Here is a 24,262-nt window from a genome sequence, read left to right on the forward strand (position 1 = left end):
GCTTAACTTTTATTTAAAGACTTAATTTTTCAACCTCTCTTGGGGGAAGCTGTTTCTTTTAAGCCAATTACTTTAAGATGGTTAAATAGCAATGCCAATGGGGATCAGGGCAGGTCAGTGAAGGGTTGCTGTTGTTTGAGAAACACCTAGGTTTACAGAATGATTTGCAGAATCTAACAAATCAGGTACCCCTGTAGTGCACCTCCAGAGCTTTCTTCCCAATTACACCTTATTTCCATGATTCTGATTGCACAAAGTCACCCACAAGTACCAAAGCCTATTCTTGTGGTGATCCAATCTGCCTAAGTTATGTTAGAGCAAACATTTAGCACATAGCCTGTACACTTCTGTGTCAGCTTCTTTGTCCCCCAAAGAAACTCTAGAATGATAGAAGATCAATTTATTCAACTGTATGTACAGTATATTTGCATATTAATAAATAAATCAGTATTACAGTTCTCTTCCCCCATATGAAAGGGACTACAGTATGACCAATCTGACTTCCATGTTTATTTCTTCCAAGGAGAGCTGTGGGACCCAGGCTATCAGTTTCCACTCAGGTGACTACAGGAACTGTAGGAGTAGAAACCTAACAGACCAGTGCTTACATTTAAATTCTACACAGCAGAGGAGGGGTGGAGGGGGGGAAGGGGGAAATACTAAAAAGTGCTTCAAAAGCCAACAATTTGTAGAGCAAAAACCAAGTTCATAATGTGATCCTGGGGAAGAGAATCCAGCCCAAAAGAGGACATGCTGCAGCAGACATGATAACCGACGCGCGCTTTTCCTCCGGACAGTAAGCTGCAGGATGCCAGTCTTGTCACACAGTGTTGCAAGAATTCCAACTCCAGCAGATACCATCTTCACCTCTACAAATTTATCAACACCCCATTCAGTGCAAAATGACGTTTTCTTAAAGTAACTGTTTGCCTTGTCTCTGTAACATTCACCCTGACAGGGCAGGAAAGGCTCGCTGCTCCTCACCTGTCCGTTGCTATATACACCAGAGCCTGTGGTTGCACCTCTCCATTTCTGGTAGTGAATTTTCTATCTACATTCGTTAGAGATCAAAAAGGTAAGTGGAGATATTTCATATGTACTGGAAGTCTGCCCATTTACCCCCAAAAGACCAGCTGTTCATCTGGATTTATACTTAAAGTAGCTGCACTTGGTACTTTTTTCCAGCCCACCTTCAATGGGGTACAAGTCAGGGGAACCTGTGGGACTTGTATTTCAAGTCTGATTGCTGGAGCCTGAAGAGTGATGAGTGAGGCTGGAATTCGGATGTCTGTTTGCAGCACAGTGTGTGTGGACCATCCCCCCATTGGGGTATCTGACAAACACGGGCTCGCAGAAAGGATTTTGGCACACCTGACAGACCTTTTTGTCCGAAAGAAGAATTGGGGTTCCTTTTTGTTTAACCTAAAGGAGAGAAGGGGGAAAAAAAATCCAAACATGAATCTAGCAAGAAAGAAATGGAAATCCCAAGGCCTGTAATTTCAACTGTGTCACATGAACAAACCTGGCCAATAACAGAAGTGGCAGGAAAGAAACAGCATTAAAAAAAAACCCCAACCACAACACAACAAACCTTGACTTGAATTCAATTTCCACATTTGTATTGTTAGTTTTCATGCTTCCTCTTATGTAGTTCTTTAAAAATATTTCTTTTAAAGTTTTTCATTTAATAAAAAACCACCACACACATATTCAGTGCAACTGAAAACCCAACGCAGCTTCCTAAACAAGGTCACAGCTGAGTAGTGACGCATTTTTATTCCAGACAGATTCTGCTGGATATACTGGTGTGTGAACTAAACAGATTTAAGAATCTCCTGGAAGCTTTAAAGCAACACAGCTCTAGCTAGGAAGAGAAGAAAGCTTCACAAGTGAACTTACCACTAACAAAAGCTGTAACAAGGTGCAATTAATACTAAGTGCTGGGTAAACTTTTTTTTGCAAATTCTGACATGTCTAATGAAAAAATACTAACTCACATTTGTTAATGTTTCTGCAAGAACTTTGTTAATCTGTAAATCCCAGACTCACTTGCATTCAGCCCATAAGTTCACCAAAGTCCTTCCTATTTCAAGGAAGGTCCCACCTTCTCTTTTGTTTTACAGGGAAGGCATAAAATGAAGTTTAAAGCTAGCTGTCATGGCAAAAAACCAAACACCCAGTCTCTTCTCAGTGAAGTCCAACAACAGGACAAGGAGCGATGGGTGCAAGCTGGAGCACAGAAGGTTCCAGATGAACTTTTTCCACTGTGAGGGTGGCAGAGCCCTGGCACAGGCTGCCCAGAGAGGCTGTGGAGTCTCCTTCTCTGGAGACATTCAAAACCTGCCTGGATGCTGTCCTGTGCAGCCTGCTATAAGTGATCCTGCTCTGGCAGGGGAGTTGGACTAGATGATCTCCACGATGAGGTCCCTTCCAACCCCCTACCCTTCTGTGATTCTATGAACACAGCAAGTAAAACTGCCAAGGATAGGAAGACACATCTTTGTCCTAACTCTTCCAACTATTTCTGATGGGTATATATATATATATAGTATGTTTGTTATATATATAAAAGCTTAATTGTAAAGCTTCAAAGTGCCCCTACTTAAAAAGAAACAAACCAAAACCACCCACCTACCTTCTCATATTTGTAGATTAGGTTTTCAGCCTGTGCTAACCCCAGAGCAGCCTGAGTCATTCTTTTTGTGTGAACGCTTTGCCTGACTGCTCCAGCCAGGAACGGGGAGAGGAGCTGCACTGACCAGCTGTCAGGCACCAGCTGCAGAACTAGGGCTGCATCAAATTCCGGCGCGTGGCTGTTCAGGAGATCCACGGCAGCCATGAGGAGCGCACAGTCCGACGCGCCGGGATGCAGATACACCGACAGCAGCATGTGGAAGAGCCTCCGCCTGTACTGCGCGTCTCTGTTCTCAGAGTTCCACACACAGTACTCCTCAGCAGCACCAAAGTCCTTCAGCTCGTGGACAAGGATGTGCAAAGCCTTCTCGTGCTCCTCTAGCTTCCCATATAAAATCGCACTTTCCATGTGAAGGTCTGTGCCCTGGATTTTGTCTGTTCAGTGAGAAACAAGGCAATAGTAGCTCCGTGGAGGCGAAGACCACTATATTAAACACTCCTAAGTTATTGTAGTTGCTACTCAGCTCTCCTTATTTCCACATCCACTGAATTGAAACAAAACCAACCCAAAACAAACAAGCATTTCACATCTTTCAGTACAGTAACAAGTCATTTGTCATTTCCCTTTCATCCATTAGCAGGCACATTAAAAAAATAACCATTATAAGCACTGGACAAGGGCGGGGGAAGCTCAACTGTTTCTCACCTTATACCAACAGTAAGATGAATGCTGCATTTTCACTCAAAAAGATGCTCATAGTTTTGTTTAGCATGACCATTTGCAAAAGACTGTCACAAGTTACAGGCTCATCACCAAAAAGAAACTGACTATAAATTAAGGAAAGTTTTGCATACATGTGTTTTGCACTAGTTACAGTATTTTGCCTTTGGTGCAGCAGCAAACACACCATTGTACCTCATGAGCTATGGGAAGTCAGAGACAGTGCTAACAGAGACACTTTCTGAATCAACCTGTGTCTGTTAGAAACACAGATGCTATCAACCAAATACACCTAGACACCTCAAATCTTTTAGTCTTCTATCCTTACAAGGACTCTGTTTCCTGCTGGAACTGATGAATAGCATTTATGACAGACAACATGCACCTTACCCAAAATGAAGTGAATTCTGTAAAGATCAGATTTCTGAAGAAGACTGCGTAATTTCAACAGCAGTTCAGTTGCTTCTGTAGAATTATCTGTGGTTGTGGATTTCAGCTGCACTATGGCCTCCAAGTACAAGACAGCCAGGTGAGTGTGGTACTTTTCTTTCTACAGGTGAAGAGGACAATGTTAGCTCAGTTTACAAACACAACCTCTTCTCCCCACCAACAGCAGCAATGAGCATTTACAAACCACATTTCTATGTGATTATAGTTCAAACTAATCACAAAGTTTTCTTTATTCATGCAGGTAGGTAACTCATTATGACCTGCTTTACAAGACACACTGTACCTGTAAGGGAGTCTCTTTCATTATATTTAAATACATATTATGTATGAAACATCCTATTCTTGACCTCTTCTATTCCCACAATAATACCTGAGGAAGCTACCAGAGGTAGACAGGCACTCTGAAGGCAAAGTGGTTTTTTTGCAGTATCATGACCCAATATTCATCAAAGCAAGTTGATGATTTGTCTGTTTGAAAGGCTATCACTGAAGCATTTACAACAATATAACACTTCACAAAGAGAAAATAAATTTATAAACACAGCTTTTACTAGCAGGCAGAATAGAATGAGCTATGAATTATTTTCGTTACAAATATTCTACAATGTTTATCTCAAGATATTTTCAGACAAGCATTGATTAGATCAGAATCTAGACCATTCATTCACCCATCGTGGTGTCACACACCCTGATGTATTTGTAACAGTGACAGAAGTCAACCACTGATCTAGCATGTGTATTTGAAGAATGTCAACCAACAAACCAGTCAGCAGATCTGCTGAGTTCTTCCAGTGTTCATTTCTTTGCAGGTTAAAGTAAGTTTTCCTGTGTTTATGTTGTCTCATGCCCAAGCATGGTAATGCCTGGCTGTTTCTGTATTGTGCTTGGAAACCCAGGGGCAGAACACAGTGTCATTTATGGCTTGTGAACGTGTTTTTCTGAGTAGCTGACACTCAGAGTGGTTTGGAATTCTGCAGTGAGAGATGCCTGGTTTAATTTCTATCATTGATTGCTCAAACCTCTCCAGAAGGGCAGAATAAAACACACCTACTTGTAAAGCACTGAATTAGCAATTTTAGTATAGTGCTGCTACAGAGCCATAAGATCAGTGGTTGCTTGACCATCTTTTCTGTGACCTTACCAGACGTAGGTTTGAGCCTCACTGGTGAAACAGAAAAGCATGCAATACTCAGATGTCAGAAAACCCCAACCCAACAAGGCTGAGGGGGAGGTGAGTAACCATATTGCCATCATTAGAGTTTAAAACTTAAAAATAACGTAGATATTGGCTCATCTTCTACTTCAATCTTAAAACCATCCCTTCCCTACTCTGAGTACAACTGAAAGCCTTCAAATTATGCTTATTTATTCTAGGCTTTGGCTTTTTCCCCAGAGTTGCTCATTATAGTCTGCATTCCGAATCCTTTCTCTTTGCCCTTCCAGTATTCTTGCAGGACTCACCTCTATTTTTCTGTCCAATACTAGATGTTCCAGATATTTAACACGTGCTTTGGGGTATTTGTTAAGGAAGCCAATGATATCATCTGGATTAATGTTTTTCTCTTGTTCTTCCAAAGGCCTTTTAGTGAAAATCTGTACGCCGACCTAGAAAGAGTTAATTGCATTTAGGAACTCAGTGGCAACCATTTTATTACCTTTTTATTTTATATACTTAATAGCAGTGTCAGATTAATACATTATTTGGGAAGATAACACACAGCTCTGCTCAACACCACCAAGGGTACACTACTCAGTGCCTACCGTGACCTACCTCACTCCTATCTCCACTACCTCAATCTACTCTCTATACATTGCCCAGCCTATAAGCTTTATGCTGGGCACAACCTCCAGCAGCCATAAAAAAGCACCAAGCAAATCTGTGTAACAGCAGAACAGGTGACTTCAGCCCTTTGCAGCAAGAAAGTTTGAGACCAGAACATTTGCAGTCTTATCACTGTGTGTATCATCACCACACTGAAGAGACTTCTATGATGAGCAAAGCAAAAGCTTTGGGACTCTGTCATCACATGTAATAAATAAGCTTTACATTAATACACATTAGGCAGTGACAAGTTCCAACAGCACAGACTGCCTGATTCAGCATTCAGCATCCCATTTAACAGCACACCTTGCTAACGCACTTCATACAATTATTTTTTAAAAAATTTTGGTGGATTATGTTAATTCCTGTAGCAATGAGGTTTTGTCTTGAATGAAAGCCATTTATTCTACATCCTAGAGTGAAGAGGTGTCACCCTGTCCCTGGAATCCTTTTACAACAGAAACAGTGACAACAGTTAACATGTTAGGTGGTGGGGTTGTTTTTTTAAGATATTAAAATTATCCTGCTTAATATGAGGACAACCAGTAGGCATGTTGTATCTTTCATTGTATAGAGTGATCTGAACTTTGTTTTCAGAAGAAAAAGCAGCAATTATCACTAGCACTTGTTAGGAGAGGGACTTAGAAGAATCGAGGAACCTGGAAGTTTTCTTCTGTAGAAAGCAAGCTTTGAAACCTCCAGCAAAAGTGTTCCAAATTATCTACCAAGATGGAACCATGTTAGTGACCACCCAACCACCACAGCAGGGAAATACACTCCATGCTTATGGCAAGTGCATCACAAACCTCTTCATTCTTCTGTAAAACCCATTCAGAGTATTTCCACACGAGATCTTGGTCTGAGCAGAAGGTGAGGAAGTCGACTATGTATTCATAGAGGTCTGAACGTGTAGAGTCTTGAATGTCTCCATCAACAATTTTCACCCATAACTGCAACAAGAAACCCACAAGGATTAAAGTGTTTCAAACATGTACCAGCTCTTCCAACGTAAAATTTACATGAGCTACTACAACACTTTGTATTAGCTGTTGGTACTCTTGGAGTTAGGAAGAGCTCCTAGGAACACCAATGGCAAGGGGCCTCACTGGTCACTAAAACCATGCCTTCTCTCCATCACATGCTCTTCTTGCAGCTTCAAACTAATTCAGAGCCCTGTATTATGAAGATTCTTACATTCTGAGCACAACTGGCCAAATACTTCAGGAGGAAGTACACTAACCACAAAGAAACCTTTTATCAAAAGCCTTTTTCTCCAATTCATGGTATAATTTTTAGATATCCTGCATGTCCAAGATCAAAAACAAATTATTAAAAGCAGTTCAGAAGAAATTTCTGCTCTTCTTTTGTTTTGACTGAATAATTTTAAGTGAGATTTAAAAAAATATGAATTATTATTAATTACAGACCAATTTGGCAACAAAACTTGTTCCTGGAAACAAAAATACCTTGCACATGACAATGGCACAATCCTGGTGGTGGGTTTTTTTTTTTTTTGTGTCCTTACTGGTTTTCTGCCCAGGAAATTACTATTTACACAGCTGACCCGAATGCATTCCACGGTGTTATGTGGTTAACATCCTCAAAAAGCCCCACAGTGAGGCAGATTACATGAGGTATTAGGTATGGTCTGAGGCACACATGCTATTTATTGATCAGAAGTGTAATATTTTTAGATGAAGCTTTGCAGACAGGAATAATGAAAGTATTCATTCTCCAGTCTACAGACCACTGCTGGTCTTAGTGACATCAGAAGGGGAGACCCCGAAGGGATTACTAACCCAGCTAAAACCCAAAGCTCTTGCAGACTGAGTTCACTGTCCATCATACCCTAAGGAAATAAACTCCCAGGCACTGTCAATGTCGGTCATGAGATTACAACGCTGCTTTGCTGTGTGTATAGAGACTAATCAGCACAGGGTATGGCCTTGAAGTCCCTCAAAGAAAGGGACCAAGGGATTAAGTGATAACTCTATTTCACTGCTTCTGTCCATCTTCTGAGTACAAACATTATATTCTGGTGTGCTGAGTTTTACTCAAAAATAGCATACCAACATCTGAATAGCAGTCATCCTCAGTATGGTCTTCAAGTTTTTCAGGTCTAGCGTATCAAGCTACTCAAGGAAATCTTGGCATAACTTTCTCTTCTATATACACACCACTACTTTTCAAACACATAAATTAGCACCTCAGATTTTTCTCTCAGGGGTAAGCTGGCACTTTGAAGTGGTTTACAGATGACACTAAAAGCTTTATTCTAACCTGAAGTGCTGCAGCATCCTGACCATTGTAGTGATAGAGGAGACCAAGGGCAAAATACCTGTACAGAAAGAGAAGATAATATTAAAATTGCTAGATCTTTCCTAAATATTTCATTATGGTTTGATTCGCACAGAATAGCAAATAATTACTCACAGCAGGACTTTTAGGTGACATGTACATAGCCATGTCTACACTTGGACAAGCGTCTGAAGGGTCTTTTTCAGAATCAAGTGAAAAAGGTTCTGCCCTAAAAATGTGTATCTCTCATGTTTCTAAGGCAGTTTCTAGTTGCTAGCTTGAAGTCAAACAAAGTACTTAAGACACAGTTTCAAACAATAAGTATCCCTCCAATAGTTAATCAGGTGTCATTAAATACAATTTTTACAATGCTTTTACTCAAAACTCTGTTTTACTGTCAGAAATTTTTTCTTTCCTGCAGCATGAAATCAAGTCAGGCAAGGAAAGGCTTCCCACAGTGACACGATGGAGGTTTTCTGGTCTACAGTAATAAGGATAAAGGTAAAGTTCTGTGACAGCTGTTCTCATGGAACAATATTCTACCAGTCACATTTGCAAAAGTTTGCCATGCAAACCATACTTACCAAGATGATTTAAACAAAACACCCCCCAAAATTAAGCTACCCTAAATCTAACCACGTTAGTGGTGAGACTGTCACCACTCTAGTTGCTACTACCTCACCACACAATTTAAAGAAAGAGAGACACCACCTATGACTGCAGTTTATTTCACGTATTTACTATCTGGTGTCTCCTACTTAATGACTTACAGCCAATCCTCCACCTGCTGGAATTTCCAATTTAAAGTCATTTCCAGTCATCTTAAGCAACCTCCTTTTTATTGTTTTTATTCTGTCCATGTGTGCATTCAACTCACGTTGAACACAAGGGCAAACACTTCAATCTTTCTGGGGTTTTTTTCCAAATTCATATCAATTTTTGTTGGACACAAATTTTTCAGGGAGAACCCTCATTTTACCAGCATAAAATCACAGAATCACCTGGGTTGGAAGAAACCCTTTAGATCATCAAGCCCAACCACAGCCTAATTCTGACTAGTCCACCTCTAGATCATGCCCTTGGCAGCCTGTTCCAATGCCTGACTACCCCCTCAGTAAAGAAATTCTTCCTGATATCTAACTTGCATCTCCCCTGGTGTGATTTTAAGCCATTTCCTCCCATTCTATCTCTTGTCACCTGAGAGAAGAGACCAGCCCTGACCTCTCTGCAACTGCCTTGCGGGTAGTTTTAGAGAGTGATACCGTCTCCCCCTCAGCTTCCTTTTCTCAAGACTAAAAAGCCCCAGCTCCCCATTCCTCACAGGACTTACACTCCAGACCCCCCACCAGCTTCATCACCCTCCTCTGGACATGCTCCAGCACAAGACAGAATATATTTCCTTTACCTCAGACTGTCAATTAATACCTTTTTGCCAACATTTTTAAATGCTGACAAGTCAGGCCAAGTTGTCTTTTTGACCTGAAGGCACAGAAACCACAAGGATTTGAACACATTGCTCTAGAAGCTGGTAACATTTAAGACAATTTTCCCTCTGGTTTCAAAAGTGCAATAATAATAAAAAAAATAAAATACACTCACTTTTTGTGTTTTTCCAGCCAGGCAGCACTATCTGTTAGAAGACAGAAGTTCTCTGAGACTAGCAGATCCAGCAGGCTTTCATGGTTTGACTCTGCATACAGCTTGAGTAGAGCTGTGTCAATGTCTTCCTTGTAGCCATTTGCAACCTCGGTGCTGCGGACTTCGTTCAAGTAACTCATGAGGAACCGTTTGCATTTTGCCATCTTCTCCTGGTCCCCCTGGGTCAGCTGGTTTAGGTCGGCGTACTCGTGGAGTGGGGGGTGAGACCGTATAAATGAAGAGGAAGTAGGCAACAGGAAGGGGTAGAGAGAGATCAGCTCCCGGACATCAAGCTGGCCGCTTCTGCAATTACAGTGTCAAACTAGATGAAGCAAAAAAGAAAGAAAAAGTATACATAGGCACAAAAAAATGACATACTGGGAATGTGTGTGCACGTGTGCTTGGGGTCAGGCACCTAGCAGGTGTCAGTTTCTCAGAGCTACTGCTTTCCAAACTGGAGAAAATATATTCAGGACACGTTTGGAAAATTACTTTGCTCTTTCTATCCAAAGTTCATTGTCATTCTTTCTCCTCCTCCAGGCACTGAGAGCTCTGAAAAATCAGAGACTGGTCAGCTTTTTGCTTTTGACATCCCACAGCTGTTCTGTGGCACATACAAAAGTCAGCTGAGTAGCCTTAGTGCAGTTCTTAGGACTGTCCTAGACTTCATCCATACATTAGAGGAGGTAGCCTTATGATGGAGGCAAAGAGAAATAAATATGGAGAGAGTGCACCCTTTCAGTCAGGATACAGAGGCTCTGCAAGTCAAATTGCATAGAAAACACAAGCCTCCTGTACAAAACTGGAACATGTTTGAATGATGAAAACATTTTACCCACTGCTGACATGCACTGGATTCCTCCTTCAGCTCAGTTTTAAAGGAGGTTCTGAAAACAAACTGTGGATACTGATTATACACCCATCTAACCAATAAGTAGCAGTCCATTCTCTAGGCATATGTCTTGGGTTTACATCTGTGGCAAATACTACAAGGTGGCTTTTCCACTTTGCCTGTGAAAAGCATCTATACAACCTGCTCCTGGATAAGGCAACATAGATATGTTACATAAAACATTTTTCTTTCAGCCTAGACTGAAGAAATTCCTCAAGCATTTGTAAAGTGCATGGTGTGACAAAAGAAGTCTTTTTTCCCCCCCACTCAGCAAATAACTCCCCAGGTTTCACAGGTAGAATGTCTCCTCCCAGGCAGAATGTCTCCTCCCAGGCCTTGTGTAAGAAGAACAACTAGAAATCAAGATTCTTATTTAATTTCACTGTCAAATTCATTATTCAGAATTAAACTTTAAAGATGTGAATTCCTGGAATGCAGATCATACTGTTGCTGAAAAAGAAAAAAAAAAACCAAACAGGTTCTCCAGAAGAAACCTGATTTACAGGTTTATTTACAACAAAATAGATCTATTTCATGATCAGCAGCCTCTAAGAGGGCTTCCCCTTCACAAACCTGATTGGAATGTATTCCAAAAAGAAATAAGTTATAATCATGGAAGTAGATGATGCAGCAGATTTCTGTAGGCAGTAAAGGGTGAAACATCCTCACAAGCAGTCCTGTCTTTACCCTACTGTTGTCAAGTAAATCAAGCAGTGGGGCATACCCTAGCTCTCTACTCCTTGCCAGAGACACACTTGAAAAACTATCCAGGAAATATGAAGTAGTAGGAGGCAACATCTTTAGACCTTTGAAAAACATGTTTGAAACAGTAAATACTGTCCTTTGGCCACACAATCTCCAGCAGAAGAATGAAATCCTGGGAGACTGCAGCAACAGCATATTTGAAAGCATCAAGTATCCTGTTCCAGAACATAGCGACTGCAGAGCATGGGAACAACATGAACAATAAAGGACCACAACAGGTAAAAACCTGACCATGGGAAGCTGTTCCTTAAGAAGGTTTTAAAACAATTTTTTCTGATTTGTACAGAGCTCCAACTGCCTAAAACCCACCTTTACACTATAAAAGGCCAGCCTCTAAACAAGAGTAAAGTGTTCATTTCTAGTTTGCAGACTTCTGCAACTGAAACTTCCTTTTAATCCACCCTTTCAGACCTGGTATTTGGTTTTGAAATTTTGACCTACATTATGAAGGACCTCACAAGTAGATGACAACTTCTTTTCCTCTGAGAGGCAGCAGGTTCTGTCAATGTTGTGACCCAATGGTTCACAGTATGTGGGCTCTCAGTATGAACTTGTTACAGTAATCTAACTGCAGCTCTGGCTTTGCTGACTGCTCATGAAAGTTCATAGACCTGAGGACCACCAGATAAAATATATTATGTGAGACGTACTAGACTAAAAACATTAACCCTGTTTAAAGAAAGAGTTTTTTTCCCCCTCTCCAAATTTCTTCATTGGTATGTTTTAGAAAAGCCTAGCACATAACTTGAACATCAACAGTCTACTCAAAATTAATGCAGAAGCAAGAAGTCTTGATAAATCCACAGAAATTAAAGTATAAATGCTTGTTCCCTTGCTAAGTACACTGTCAAGTATTTGGAGATGGCCTAAGCTGAGGTGGAGGCTATAACCACAGAGAGACAGATGGAGTTAAAAATGCTCCGTGACACTTCTAATAAGCTTCAAAATATTTTCCAGCTTCTACAGCAGCTTCTGCATCCAGGTTTTCCTAGATAAGGAAGTAGTCAGCAACAGCATCACTGAACTTCACGGACTCTGGCCTTAATGACCATCTGTTTACAAAAAAAGAATCAAAACCAGCTTCCAACCCAGGCTAACTCAAACCCTGGGCTGTGAGTCACCAGCAGTTCTCTCAGCAGGTCTGACTCAACCTCATGTTGTACAGTTTTGCTCCCCCCACAACTGTAATCAGCAACCAAGCAGCCTCCTCAAAAGCAGAGTATCATCTAGAACAAATCTCTTCAGAAAAATACCAAACAGTGACCCTGCCCACACGAACGCTCAAGGTTTATGGCTCCTGGGATCTGTGGAGGCCTTTTGGCTTCAGCTCTTTCCACCACATCAGGAAGAAACAGTTTAGGAGCTGCTAAGAGACACCTCATCTCCCTTTGAAAACATATTTGAGTCTTCAGCTTCTAGCATCTCTAGGAAAACATAGCTAGCAACTTACTACAAAAGTGGAAAACAAGCTCTGTACGTGGACAGTTTGGCTTAAGAGTCAACTTCCCTTCAGCTAATTTGGCATTAGATCTGTTGGGGCTTCATATACACAAATACTGCAACACAAGAAATCTACAAGTTTCCATGAAACTTAGGTCTAAATTCAGACCATTAAAATTTACACATAACAGATATCAAAGCAGTCTACACACTTTAACTGTTTTTACCTAGATTCCACTAGTTGTAAGAAGTTTATATTCTTGCATCTCACTTAAGATGCAAATCTCACACTGTGTCCTACTTCTTATGTCACCAGGTATAAATACCAGCAATTTTTTAACCTTTCCAGTGTAGGAGAGGTTTTAGCTTTAAGTGTTTCTATAGCCTCTCTCAGCTGGGACCATAACATAAAAAGACTCAACATTTTGATTTGTTAAAAAAAAAAAAGTGTCACAAAGTTCAGAAGAGTCCCAGTGCTTTGTGTGCCAAGGCTCAGCCACGCCCAGCCAGTGAAAGAGACATAACCAAACACACCAGAGAGAAATGGTTTCACTGTGCAAGACATCTAGAATTCAGCAAGCCACCTGCTAAACATCACTGCTTGGTCTAGCTGCATGTGAGCCTCCAAGGGGAGGGATGTGAGACAGCAATAATCTATCAATCACAACTATTAACACAATCACAAATCTGCTACTGCCTTTAACAGAATTTGTCAGAGCACAGCAGCCCCACTCAGCCTAAAGTTAATGCATCCAGCTAAAAAAAGTTCTCCTCTCTTTGCAGAGCTACTTGACTTTCAATAAAGCTACCACCTCCTCTTTGTCAGCCTTCTTCAGTATTCAGAAGCATCATCAAATCAAAAGGAACTTAGCTGGGAAGTTATTCCTCTTAAAAGTTTCGGTATTTAGGAACTAAGAAGTTAAGCATAACTTTATCTTGGCATGTTATCCAAGAAGGATTATTGACGCAAGAAGAGACCTTCAGTCCAAGAATCACTGAATCACAAGGTCAGAAAAGACCATCAAGATCATGAAGTCCAACCGCTCCTGTCCTAAGCTAAACCATATCCCTAAGTACCTCATCTACCCTTTTTTTAAACACACCCAGGGAGAGGACACAGCCAGGACAGGTGACCCAGACTGGCCAGAGGGATATCCCATACCATGTGGCATAATGGGGATAGGTTGGGTGGTGGGGCAGCTCAGGAACTGGCTGAGCATCAGGTTTGGCTGGTGAGAAATTGTGCCATGCATCACTTGTATATTCTTTTATCATTATTATCATCATCTTCTTCCTGTTCTGTCCTATTAAACCATCTTTACCTCAAACCACAAGTTTTTCCTGGGGCTTTTTTGGTGGTTTCCTTTTTGGTTTTTCTTCTTTCCTTTTCAATTCTCTCCCCCATCCCACTGAGGTGGGGAGTGAGCAAACAGCTGTGTGGGCTTTTTTAGGTACCTGCTGGGTTAAACCACAACACATATACACCCACAAAACATAGAAAACTGCTTTGTCCCCCTTCAGACTTTATGAATAATGCTGTCTATTCAAGCCCAGTGTCTCTCATTAATCTGGTGAGTAGGAGGCAAAGTGGAGAAGTCCTTCATGAGTAGTAACATTCCCCAAAGCTTTACTTTCCTTGATACATTTTCATAAATCCAAGGACATCTTTTTTTTCCTACACTGTGCACACCTACAATATACAGCAAATTCTTTAACCTTAATCCTACTCCACAGACTTTAAATTGATTTAGAGTCAATTTCAGAAGACAAAGAGGAGAGTTATTTTATGTGGTCAGCATGCATTACACTGGTGGATGATAGTGGACAGCACCTCATCACATAATGAGGTAAGGCAAGCAGAAATTATCAAAGAAAGATAAAGAGCAGCCTTCTTTTAATGCAAGTGGAGTACCAAGTCCAATCTGTAAACATGTGACTGCTGAAACAGTTACACTGGCAAGGTTAGTACAGACACCAAGAACAAATAATGTCTTTTCTGTAAAAGGCCTTGCAGAACAACTGTTAAATTCAGTATCAGTGTCCTCAAAAAAATATGGTGCAATTGTGTTAATATTTAAATCATGACTTTTTGTTATCTGACCTTCAGGGGCATAAAGTAAAAATAAATAAATACATTTCCACACATACAAATCAGCTGGCAAGATTCTAGCCTTAATGCTACTGTCTGTTAGCATACAAAAAAAGCCAGTTGCATTAACTCCTTGGCTATAAAGCTGTTTCAACATTACTGTATTTTTACTCCCAACAAACCCATTTTATGAACTCAAATCTGCATGAAAACACATTAAAGCAATGAAGTTTTTAAAGCCAAGAACACTAAGTCTTTATTTAAAGAAGATAAATTAATAAATATCTTGTCACACAATTACCTGAAGAGTTCTTTTGCTTCAAGGAACTGAAGCTGTGCAAACTGTATAAAACCTGCCTGCTGCAGGAGTCGTTTGTACATTACCTATGAAAGAGAAGGGGGGAAAAACAGATTTATTATATTTATAAGGATTTATTTATATAGTGCTAGTCACTACTGCAATAACTACCTGCCAAAACCACCAAACATGTGATCTTCAAACAGACCTGTCAAGTCACACACAAAACAAAGCCTCGATCCTCTACATTTTCAATTCTGTATGCCTGAATATACTGAATCTGCTGCTCAGGCTTAGTTTCTTATGCAAAGCTGTGTGAACACAGCACTGTCCAGGAGTTGACTTTGCTTTTAGTGAGTACAAAGAGCAAATACCATTGTTTCTTATACAAACAATGTCTTATCTGACATCGGTCTGACTTGCCTCGAGTTTTTGCTCATGTACTTGCCAATGTGCAACAGTCACCTCTGAAGTTCCCTGTACTTCAGCAGGCACAAAAAAACCCCACTTCAAACTCAAGGGTCCCATACAGCCAACTTCCCATCCCACCTCACTTCTGGAGCAGCCCTGGTGCTGATTGGCATAGTCTCATCCCCAGGTGATCACAACATTTCCGACTTTGACAGGTTTTGATTGTTTTTTAAAAGGCACTTCCAAAGCAACCCAGTTTATCCAATATGCAGTACATTATGCAATGTACATGAAAATATGGTTAAAGAGCAAAGCACAAGTAAACCACATGAAAAAACTACGTTTTAGTAAGTCCTACTGTTAAGATCATGCCTGCACAGAAAGTTCATGAAAAAATTCACTAGAAGAACACAAAATGACATTAAATACAAGATATTTATTTAATCTAAATGGTTAATTAGTTACCACCAGAAGAAATGACACTCTTTGTGTCCGGAGTATTTCCAGCAGCAAGAAAGAATGACTAAAAGCAAGGAGCCTAAACTGTGCTCTGCAGAGCACCTGCTGTTTGTGACACCGCTGATACTTTGCAAACACATCTAGCTACATCCACACCCCCTCAGTTTTCACCCCCTTCAACCTTCTCATGAACATACAGCTTTTTAATTTGTTACAATGTACACGGATGCTGCTGTTAATAAAAAGATTCCTGTTTCCACTGAAAATACTCAAGAGAAACTGCAATACACTCAGTAACACATTCCAGGCAGGAATTGCTAAAGAATGTCAGGCCTCAAATAGGGTAAACTGATATTTTAATTGGTGGGGGTTTTTTTACCCTAATTAAAGACTCTGGATTTACCAAGAAAAAAGCTTAGTTTAAGTCCATTTAGTCCACGCACACTTTACTAATGGATTATTTTAAGGAAATAATTAATCTTGATCATTAGCAGGCCATTAAAACCTATTGATTTGTAATGCTGTGGGACTTTTCTCGCTTCCAGAGTGTGGGGGGAAAAAGGGAACCAGAGGGAAATGCTGTCTGGCACACCTTTTCAGACAAAAGTAACAATATAAATGGACAATATTTCATGACATCATTATATTAATTAACATGCCTATCCTTTACATCCAAATATACTAATTCAAAATACAGTTAGCTAAAGCTAAAATGGAATTATACAGTAAAAAAGTAAGGCTCCCTCAGGTGATTAATTCACAAAATGTCAAAAATACATTCGATTTATGACTGCATTATGACACCAATAAATGGTACTCTGAAGTGATGAATACATGCCTGGTCACGTTCTTAAGGATGCTGATCTCGTATCTTGTGGCACCAGAAAAACTTTAAAATCTGGTCTCAGATTCTCCAGGAAGGGTTGAGGTACACACACTCCTCACCTTGCTAGAGAAACTAGACTCAAAATATTAGGGGAGTTATTTTGAAGACTTTGCAATAGAGTGACCACTAACATATATGTAATTAGTGAATTAGGATATTGGAATCAAGTTTGAATTGATCTAAGACACTGAAAATACTGCTTTAATTGTACAGCTTAGTCTGTACTGCAACGTTTTCAACAAGAAGCTGCATAGACCCAAGCAATCAGTTTTAAACTTGAACCGATTAAGTGGTATTATTCACTTTAAATGTTAGCATTTCTTCACTTGTCCCTGAAAGCTACACAACAAAGAAGCTGTAGAATGTTTACAGACAGACACTTTCCCAGATTTTAAAGATGCAGCAACGGGGTAGGAAATATTCAGCTTGATTTTTAGCCAATATAAACTAGATAATAAAATTCTCTCTTTCCCACAGGGTTTTGCCCCCTCCCTGGCAGTGTTCAAGGCCAGGTTGGATGGGGCTTTGGGCAGCCTGGGCTAGTGGAGGGTGTCCCTGCCCATGGCAGAGGGTCAGAACTAGGTGAGCTTTAAGGTCCCTTCCAACCCAAACCAGTCTGTGGCTATGATTAAAAACAGGCTAGACCTACGTGCCAACCACATACAGTCAACTTTTGATGGAAAACACAACTTTAGTACTTCCAGACCCATTCACCAGAAGACCAGAACAGCAGCTTTCAAAAACGAAGCCCAAGTTACACCCAGTCAAAATTCAGCCTGTTACTTCTCCCCCCCATCATTTTGAAGAACTACCATAGGACTTGGAAGCAGGTTAGGCAAATTCTATATTTTGGACTGATTTCACATCAAAAGAACTAGCTAGAAAAATGTGAAAAAAAAAAGTATTAATTTGTATCTGAAGAAGTACTAGAAAATAGAAAGATGACACTTGAAGCTGTGATAGCAATAGTGAAACCTTAATTCTCTCAACTGCCAGAAAAATCCTTTCTAAAATAGTCAGAATTACCAACTAGATAGCAAAAAATATTTTCCAGAGAGTGACTTTGGCTTTTGGTCAGGTTTGGGTGTAGTTAGTATGTCTTTTTTGAACTAAAAAGAAATAAGAATGAAAAAACAAAAAAAAAAGAAAAAAGAGAGATACCTATGCAAGCTGTGTGTCAATCTAACCAAGGTCTTCACTACCATCAACCATGATTTCTGCAAACTTCAGCTGTCCTGAAAAATTAATAAGTAGTATTCAGTCATTTCATGGTAGCATGGTAGAAAGTCCTTTGTATTCATCTAACAAAAATGATATGCAGCAAAGACACCTCCCTGCAACACCTTCACTTAGCACTTTTTACCTAGCAGTCATTTTTTACTCTCAAAGACAAAGGAGTTTTCATCAAATATAGAAGAGATGAATCTACAGTCTTCAGGGACTATGGGTTAAATAACAGGTTAAAGCTACTGATGCATGACCTGCTCCTTCCCAGTAACTAAACACTGACTGTAAAAATAACACTGAGTGTACAGTACTTTGTTTCAATCCCACTATCATTCTGCTTTACCAGCACGTTGTATTTATGCTGATATAATACTGCTGATAGCAAGAGAGAGCATGCACCAGCGTGTGCATGCAATGACACTGCAGTACTGAACTGTAAGGGAAAACCCCACATCTTAAAGAACTGTCCTACAAGCCCACGGCTGAGCTCAAGTCATACAAGACAACAACAGCCGTTGCAAGCTGCACATGGAAAACAGGGCACTGTACTACATGTAGCAGACAATTACCACCACTCCTCTGTATGAGTAAATTACAGTGGCTGGACTGAATGCCTTAATGCCAAATCTACTCATTCTGCCCCTGCTTGGATATAAACCAGAATAAGGCCTTGAAAGCATCAGCTACTCAGGAATCAGCAATGCTTGCAAAACAGGTATCTGAAGATAGATTTGAAGATACCTAGGATCTAGTATCTACTATCTGAAGACCTCTCTTAGAAGCTAAAAAGGAGTGACAATGTGATCAGTTAAAACATGCCAAAGAAGTGTTGAAAAAGACATATGTAAGGCATGTAATTTGGCTGAAATTCATCAGATTTGTATTATGTGAGACGAGTAAAAGAAAGCCTGATGTACTTACAACAAACCTGTAATGACAGCATTAAGTATCAGAGGCACATAAAAAGCAAGCTCAATATGCTACATTTCCAACGACAGATAAGCTCTGAAAAATTGGACTAACATCTTAACAACTAAGCCAAGTTGAGACATTTTAATATGAGTCAGTGGAAGACTCCATCAATTTAAGCTGGTTAATATCAGTTTGCAAATACAGCCCAGAAATAGAACAAGCTATTTTGCTTGCAGGTAATGTTTTCTGGTTTTCATCAGTAGCACTGACTCAAATTAACTGAACACCCTTAGAAGCATGGGAAGTTAGAAAGAACGTACCATATTCATGGAAACAATAATTTTAGGAAGACAAAAGTTCTATGCACAGATGATGTGCAAACAGAAAGTAACTTATCCTAAAGACAGAAAAATCCTAAATGCAAGAAAAGTTAGGAGGAATAAGATCCTTAATCACCTATTTTAGATAATGAATTGCAGTCCATCCTGTGGCAAAACACCTCCCACACTAAATCTACACAAACTGCAAAGAAACAAACCAAGAATTAGAGGTCTTCATACATAGAAGACACTGATTATGCATCCTGTCCTCACTGGATTTTGGTTTGCTGCTTTAAACAGGCTGCAATAGGAAAAGTTGGACGTGAAGATGCAAAGCAAAACAAAACATGCTGGAAACTGAACCCTGTATTTGCTTAAATACCTTTCAGCTTCAAGTACCTCCAGATAGCTGTCCCTTATCAAAACCATGTAAACACTTCTCTGGACAAGCTTTATTACTTCCAGCAGCCTCCCAGCTGGTCACTCAATGGAAGAGTTGAGACTCAAAATGAAAGCTGACAGAAGTTTTATTTTACTTACTGACTGTTTTTCAAGGGCCTTGACCAAAATTTAAATGAGAAGGAATTATAATTTTTTTTAAATAATAAAGTATCCTAAAAGACTGAACTATGTTGGATCACTGCAATGCTGTAATTTTTATACTCATGTCCCAAACTTTATGGCTTCCTAAACAAACAAAAAGTAATAAACAGAAAATATTTTAATGGCAACAAAATGCTCCAAAGTGTATTTAAGAACCCCAAACATTTTCTGCAGGTTACAGGTCAAAGTTTGCCTATGCCAAAGGGAAAAAAACAACCCAAACAGTCATTCACCTATTAGTTGAGTAGAAATTTCACACTATGTTTTCTAAGTTTCAGTTTCTCAATGACAAAGAACTACAGAAGAATATATATGGTAATATATAGCAGCAGAAAATGAGTACAACTCTAATACTAAGTTACTTTTTCACACAAAAGTCTTATTTTCAGCTACACACCAGTACAAGTACTACTTGTATCAGTTCAGAAGTAGGATGTATTTGCTTTAGATTTCCCATTGCTTAACTTCACAGTTGTACTACTGTGCAGTTTAAGATATGGTGAGGATCTGTAAAAAAATAAGTAAAACCTAAAATCCAGATTTGAAATAAAGTATGTTTGTTTTTTTTTTTAAGCAGCAATAGCAAATAATAACTGAACCTAGTACTAAGGAAGCATCACTAGTTTCAGTTTTGTTTCATTCTCAATTTTCTTCCAAGTTAGACACTTGGGGGGGGTGGGGAACCCTTCAAAAAGCCAGTAGAACAGCAACACTCAACCATGTCAACATCAGAGCTTTTACAAGCATAAGCCTGTTCAGCAGCACATCTACTTCCTCAATCTGAAACCATAAAAGTTGTGAAGGTTTCAATGTAAATTCCTCCCCAACCTTATCCAGCCACTTGACCACTGGCATACACAATGCCCTTGTGAAATTTATACTTTAATGGAAATTAAATGAAGGACAGACCTGAAATTTCTCTTTTGGAATATTTCTTCTAGCTCCTTTTGCTAGAACAAGTGCTTCTTCCACTCTGTGGCTAGCTAGAAGATCCTGAATCTGCTTTTCCAAAGGTAGTGGCACCAAGATATACACACCCTTACTAGTAGCAACAATCACCTTTCCTGGAAAAGCAAAAAGATACACTCAGTTTGCATTCTCTACAGAAAAAAACAGAACTTACTTCAGAAACGAGCTTTGAGATTTACTATTTAAGATACACAAACCTAAACAGTGTTTAAGTTCTAAAACTCATCTTTATTTTTACTTTATTCACTAGATAGTTTACCTGTAATTTGCACCTTGGAAATAGAGATATAATGGTAAATTTATTGACAGATGATTTTGTTTCAGTCCAAGTAAATGAAACTGTCTTTAACCTCTCATGAAGAGCTAAGCTGTAAAGGCTACCACTGAAATTAAATTATTGTCCAGCTTCTAAGGAATAGGGGCTTTTAACTGCCAGGTATTCCCACAGGCTGACATCAGAAAATTGTACACCGTACACAAAAGGCAGCATGGAACACACAGTTTATAGAGCCAGAGTTTGTAGCTCTCCTGAAAACAAAAAGTCAACTCAATGTATTCCACACCTGTGTTCTTAACTGAAGAACAGATCCTAAGGATTTCAATTCTTTAACAAATGACTCATTTTTAAACCTCTTATGTGGATATTTCAGAGAGGAATCCAAAATAGCAACATTTAAGATGTTAGAACTTTGGACAGTCAATGGACCAATACCCATAGCTCACAATTATTGATTCATGGCATTAAATTAATGTTGCCCCTTTGAAATAAAGGATTGTTACAATGAAGAGCTCTAACCCCAAAGACTCTTACCCATCAATTAACCCAACAATTAGAGCACATCTGATGAACATAGAGCTTGTTGGAAGTGTGGAGTTTTGTATGACTAAAGTTTTCTTATCACAAGAAAACTGCAAAACAATTTCAACAGTTAGTGTCCTTGCTAGATATTTTGTCTATAAAACACACTGAAGCGACTGTGACCACACTGGCAGTTGTTCCAGAATTACTGATTCAGACAAAGCATCTTTTTTAATACCTTCAAAGTCCTGTAGAATGTGACCTTCTTTAAAAGGCAGGGTTTGCTTTTGCTGCTGGTCCAGCATGCTGTGAACAGTAATGAACTCATCATCGAGAGCAACCACGTAAGGAAAGCACAAAGCTGCTCCAATCACGTTCTCTGACCAGTGCACAGGAGCACGCTGTGAAATGCCATCTACAGTTGCAAACATGCCTGCAAAAAGGGAAAAACAAAGCCTGAGGCTTATGCTAGCTGAAGACTTGTCTTCCTAATACACAGCATGGGTACCAAGGTGCAGAAATAAAGTCTCAGAAGAACAGATGCAGTACCAGGTGGCATGACGACAGCGCATCACACCTCCCTGGACCTTACAGACCTGTTGGTTAGTTCAGTTCAATTATTCCCCCTCCCTTTTCTCCTTCACCACAGGAGCAGACAATATCAGAAACTGAAAAGAGATTACTGAAAGAAAGGGAAAAGTTCAGTAAGCTTCAGATTTTTTTAATGTGAATTATGGCAGGTAGTTTGAAGTACTTTCAAAACATCAGTATTTAGTGAGACTCTGCATTCAAACAATTCTACCTTAGTAGAAGCCATAGGTCAGGCTGTGCAGGCCTATCTGGCAACACAGGAATATTTGTATTTTGCAGTGACAAATGTCTTAGGAGTATTTGTTGACAGCCAGTCATTTACTTATACTTCTTCACTCTTGGTACAGGAAAATTTTCACAGAACAAGGGTCTGGCACCTTGGGACAAGTTGTTTCCTGCGAGGCATCTGTGTTTGCAATCATTCAAAAATCCCAAAACAAAACCATAGAAGCTGCATCTCTCATGCATATTTCCCTAAAAGCCAAGCACAGAGTAAAGACTTCTTCACCATCCCAATGTACCTTCTATGCTGTGCTCCATAACCATATTAAATCTTCAGTTAATTTGTCTTCCTTTGGCACTGACTTTCCTCTTGTCTGTTCTGTCCTCCTTCCTTCAGTAGAAGTTTGACTTCTTTTTTGACCACACGCCACTGGTTCTGCTTTTGCTACTTGGCATTCCCCAAGTTCTTCCCCAGATCTTACTTAAAGAAAAACCTAGTTCAGTTACCCTTTGCCAGCTGAGCCATATTGAAGCATGATGTAAACCTCTGTTCTAAACATGCATGCATAACCCCTAAAAAACCAGTCTTCTCATGCCATTAGAAAAAGCTGACCATGAAAATTGTTCTTTGGCAGAAATGAGCCACTTGACAGCTGGCAGAGTAAGTCTGAACTCTAAAGGACAGAGGAGATTAAAATATTATGTTACTCCATTTATAAAACGTCTTCCAAACTCAAGATAACAAGGTAAGGGCAGCTGGGTAACAGGACCACCTTGGGTGGGTAGGAAGAAGAAAGAGGGGAAAAGAAAAAAAGGGGAAAAAAACCCACCCAAAATCCCAGGTTGTAGGGTTTTACAGAACTATAATATAGAGACTAAGCTGTTGGATCCTTTATAGCAGCTCTGAAATGATCAGCTCTTCCCTACAATGAAGGGTGCAATACAAAACTAAAATCCTGTATTTGGCTATTACCAAATAATACTACTTGTTTTTTCACTATAATGATCACCTTTTCAATCAAAGCACAAATCTTACAAAAAATACCCTTTTTTGCAATAATGTATCATTCCCAATTTCCTCTAGAGATCTCGATATTCTATGGATCAGGAGTGGAACATTATGCCAGGCGGACTGCAGTATCAATTTTTAATGCCTTCTGGTTGTTATTCTGTGCTATAACCCCATTTCAAGTAGTGGGAGAAAACCTGAGTTAAATACATACTAACCAATGGTAAACCCAGGACTACTTATGTATGAAATATTAATTCTTAACATTTTCAACTTCTCTGACATTCTCAAAAAATGTTATAAAAATTTCTTGTTTTTTTTTTTTAAATGAGAGCCCTCTTTTTTTAGATAATTAAAAGACAATATGGAAGTGAAAGGGTATGCAGAGCAATGCACAGTACTTTTCCAAGTAGATGTTTCTCTACATCTTTTGCCCTCAATAGGTAGGGTTGCTGTGGTAAAATGATGCATTTTCTGTCTTCATCCAAGATCTAAACTAAGGATAACAATAAATATGACAACTACAATCAGAAACTATGGCCTTTTATGGTATAGGAATGCCTTTGATAAAACTGAGATGAAGTCAGTAAGCAATTCTATATTAAAAATGTATATGCTATCCAGAGGTTATAAGGATTACTCAAAACACAGCTACATTGCCTTCAGCATGAACTTCTAGATATCATAGAACAATTTATATCAGAACTGGTTTCTGAAAGACATCTAGTCCAGCCTCCTCCCAACCCCAAGTGGAAGGAACTTAGATCAGGTTACTTAGGACTTCCTACAATACACTGTACGCTTGTC

At 39.5% G+C, this 24,262-nt stretch overlaps 1 protein-coding gene across 1 annotated transcript in view; it reads right to left on the bottom strand.

The window, feature by feature from the left end:
* Positions 1 to 1,233: 1,233 nt before the first annotated feature.
* The window catches only part of TGFBRAP1 (transforming growth factor beta receptor associated protein 1), a gene marked incomplete at both ends in the record, with an annotated part of 29,101 nt that continues 6,072 nt past the window's right edge, over positions 1,234 to 24,262 (bottom strand). Inside the window, 10 exons of the mRNA XM_084270533.1 lie at positions 1,234 to 1,422; positions 2,636 to 3,069; positions 3,746 to 3,905; positions 5,267 to 5,410; positions 6,434 to 6,577; positions 7,908 to 7,965; positions 9,525 to 9,866; positions 15,051 to 15,133; positions 20,775 to 20,929; positions 21,872 to 22,066. Coding sequence (XP_084126659.1) covers positions 1,234 to 1,422; positions 2,636 to 3,069; positions 3,746 to 3,905; positions 5,267 to 5,410; positions 6,434 to 6,577; positions 7,908 to 7,965; positions 9,525 to 9,866; positions 15,051 to 15,133; positions 20,775 to 20,929; positions 21,872 to 22,066 — 1,904 coding nt within the window. The remainder of the gene's footprint in view (positions 1,423 to 2,635; positions 3,070 to 3,745; positions 3,906 to 5,266; positions 5,411 to 6,433; positions 6,578 to 7,907; positions 7,966 to 9,524; positions 9,867 to 15,050; positions 15,134 to 20,774; positions 20,930 to 21,871; positions 22,067 to 24,262) is intronic.

The sequence above is a fragment of the Gallinula chloropus genome (genome assembly GCF_964237585.1).
Source record: "Gallinula chloropus genome assembly, chromosome: 1".
Taxonomy (NCBI): domain Eukaryota; kingdom Metazoa; phylum Chordata; class Aves; order Gruiformes; family Rallidae; genus Gallinula; species Gallinula chloropus.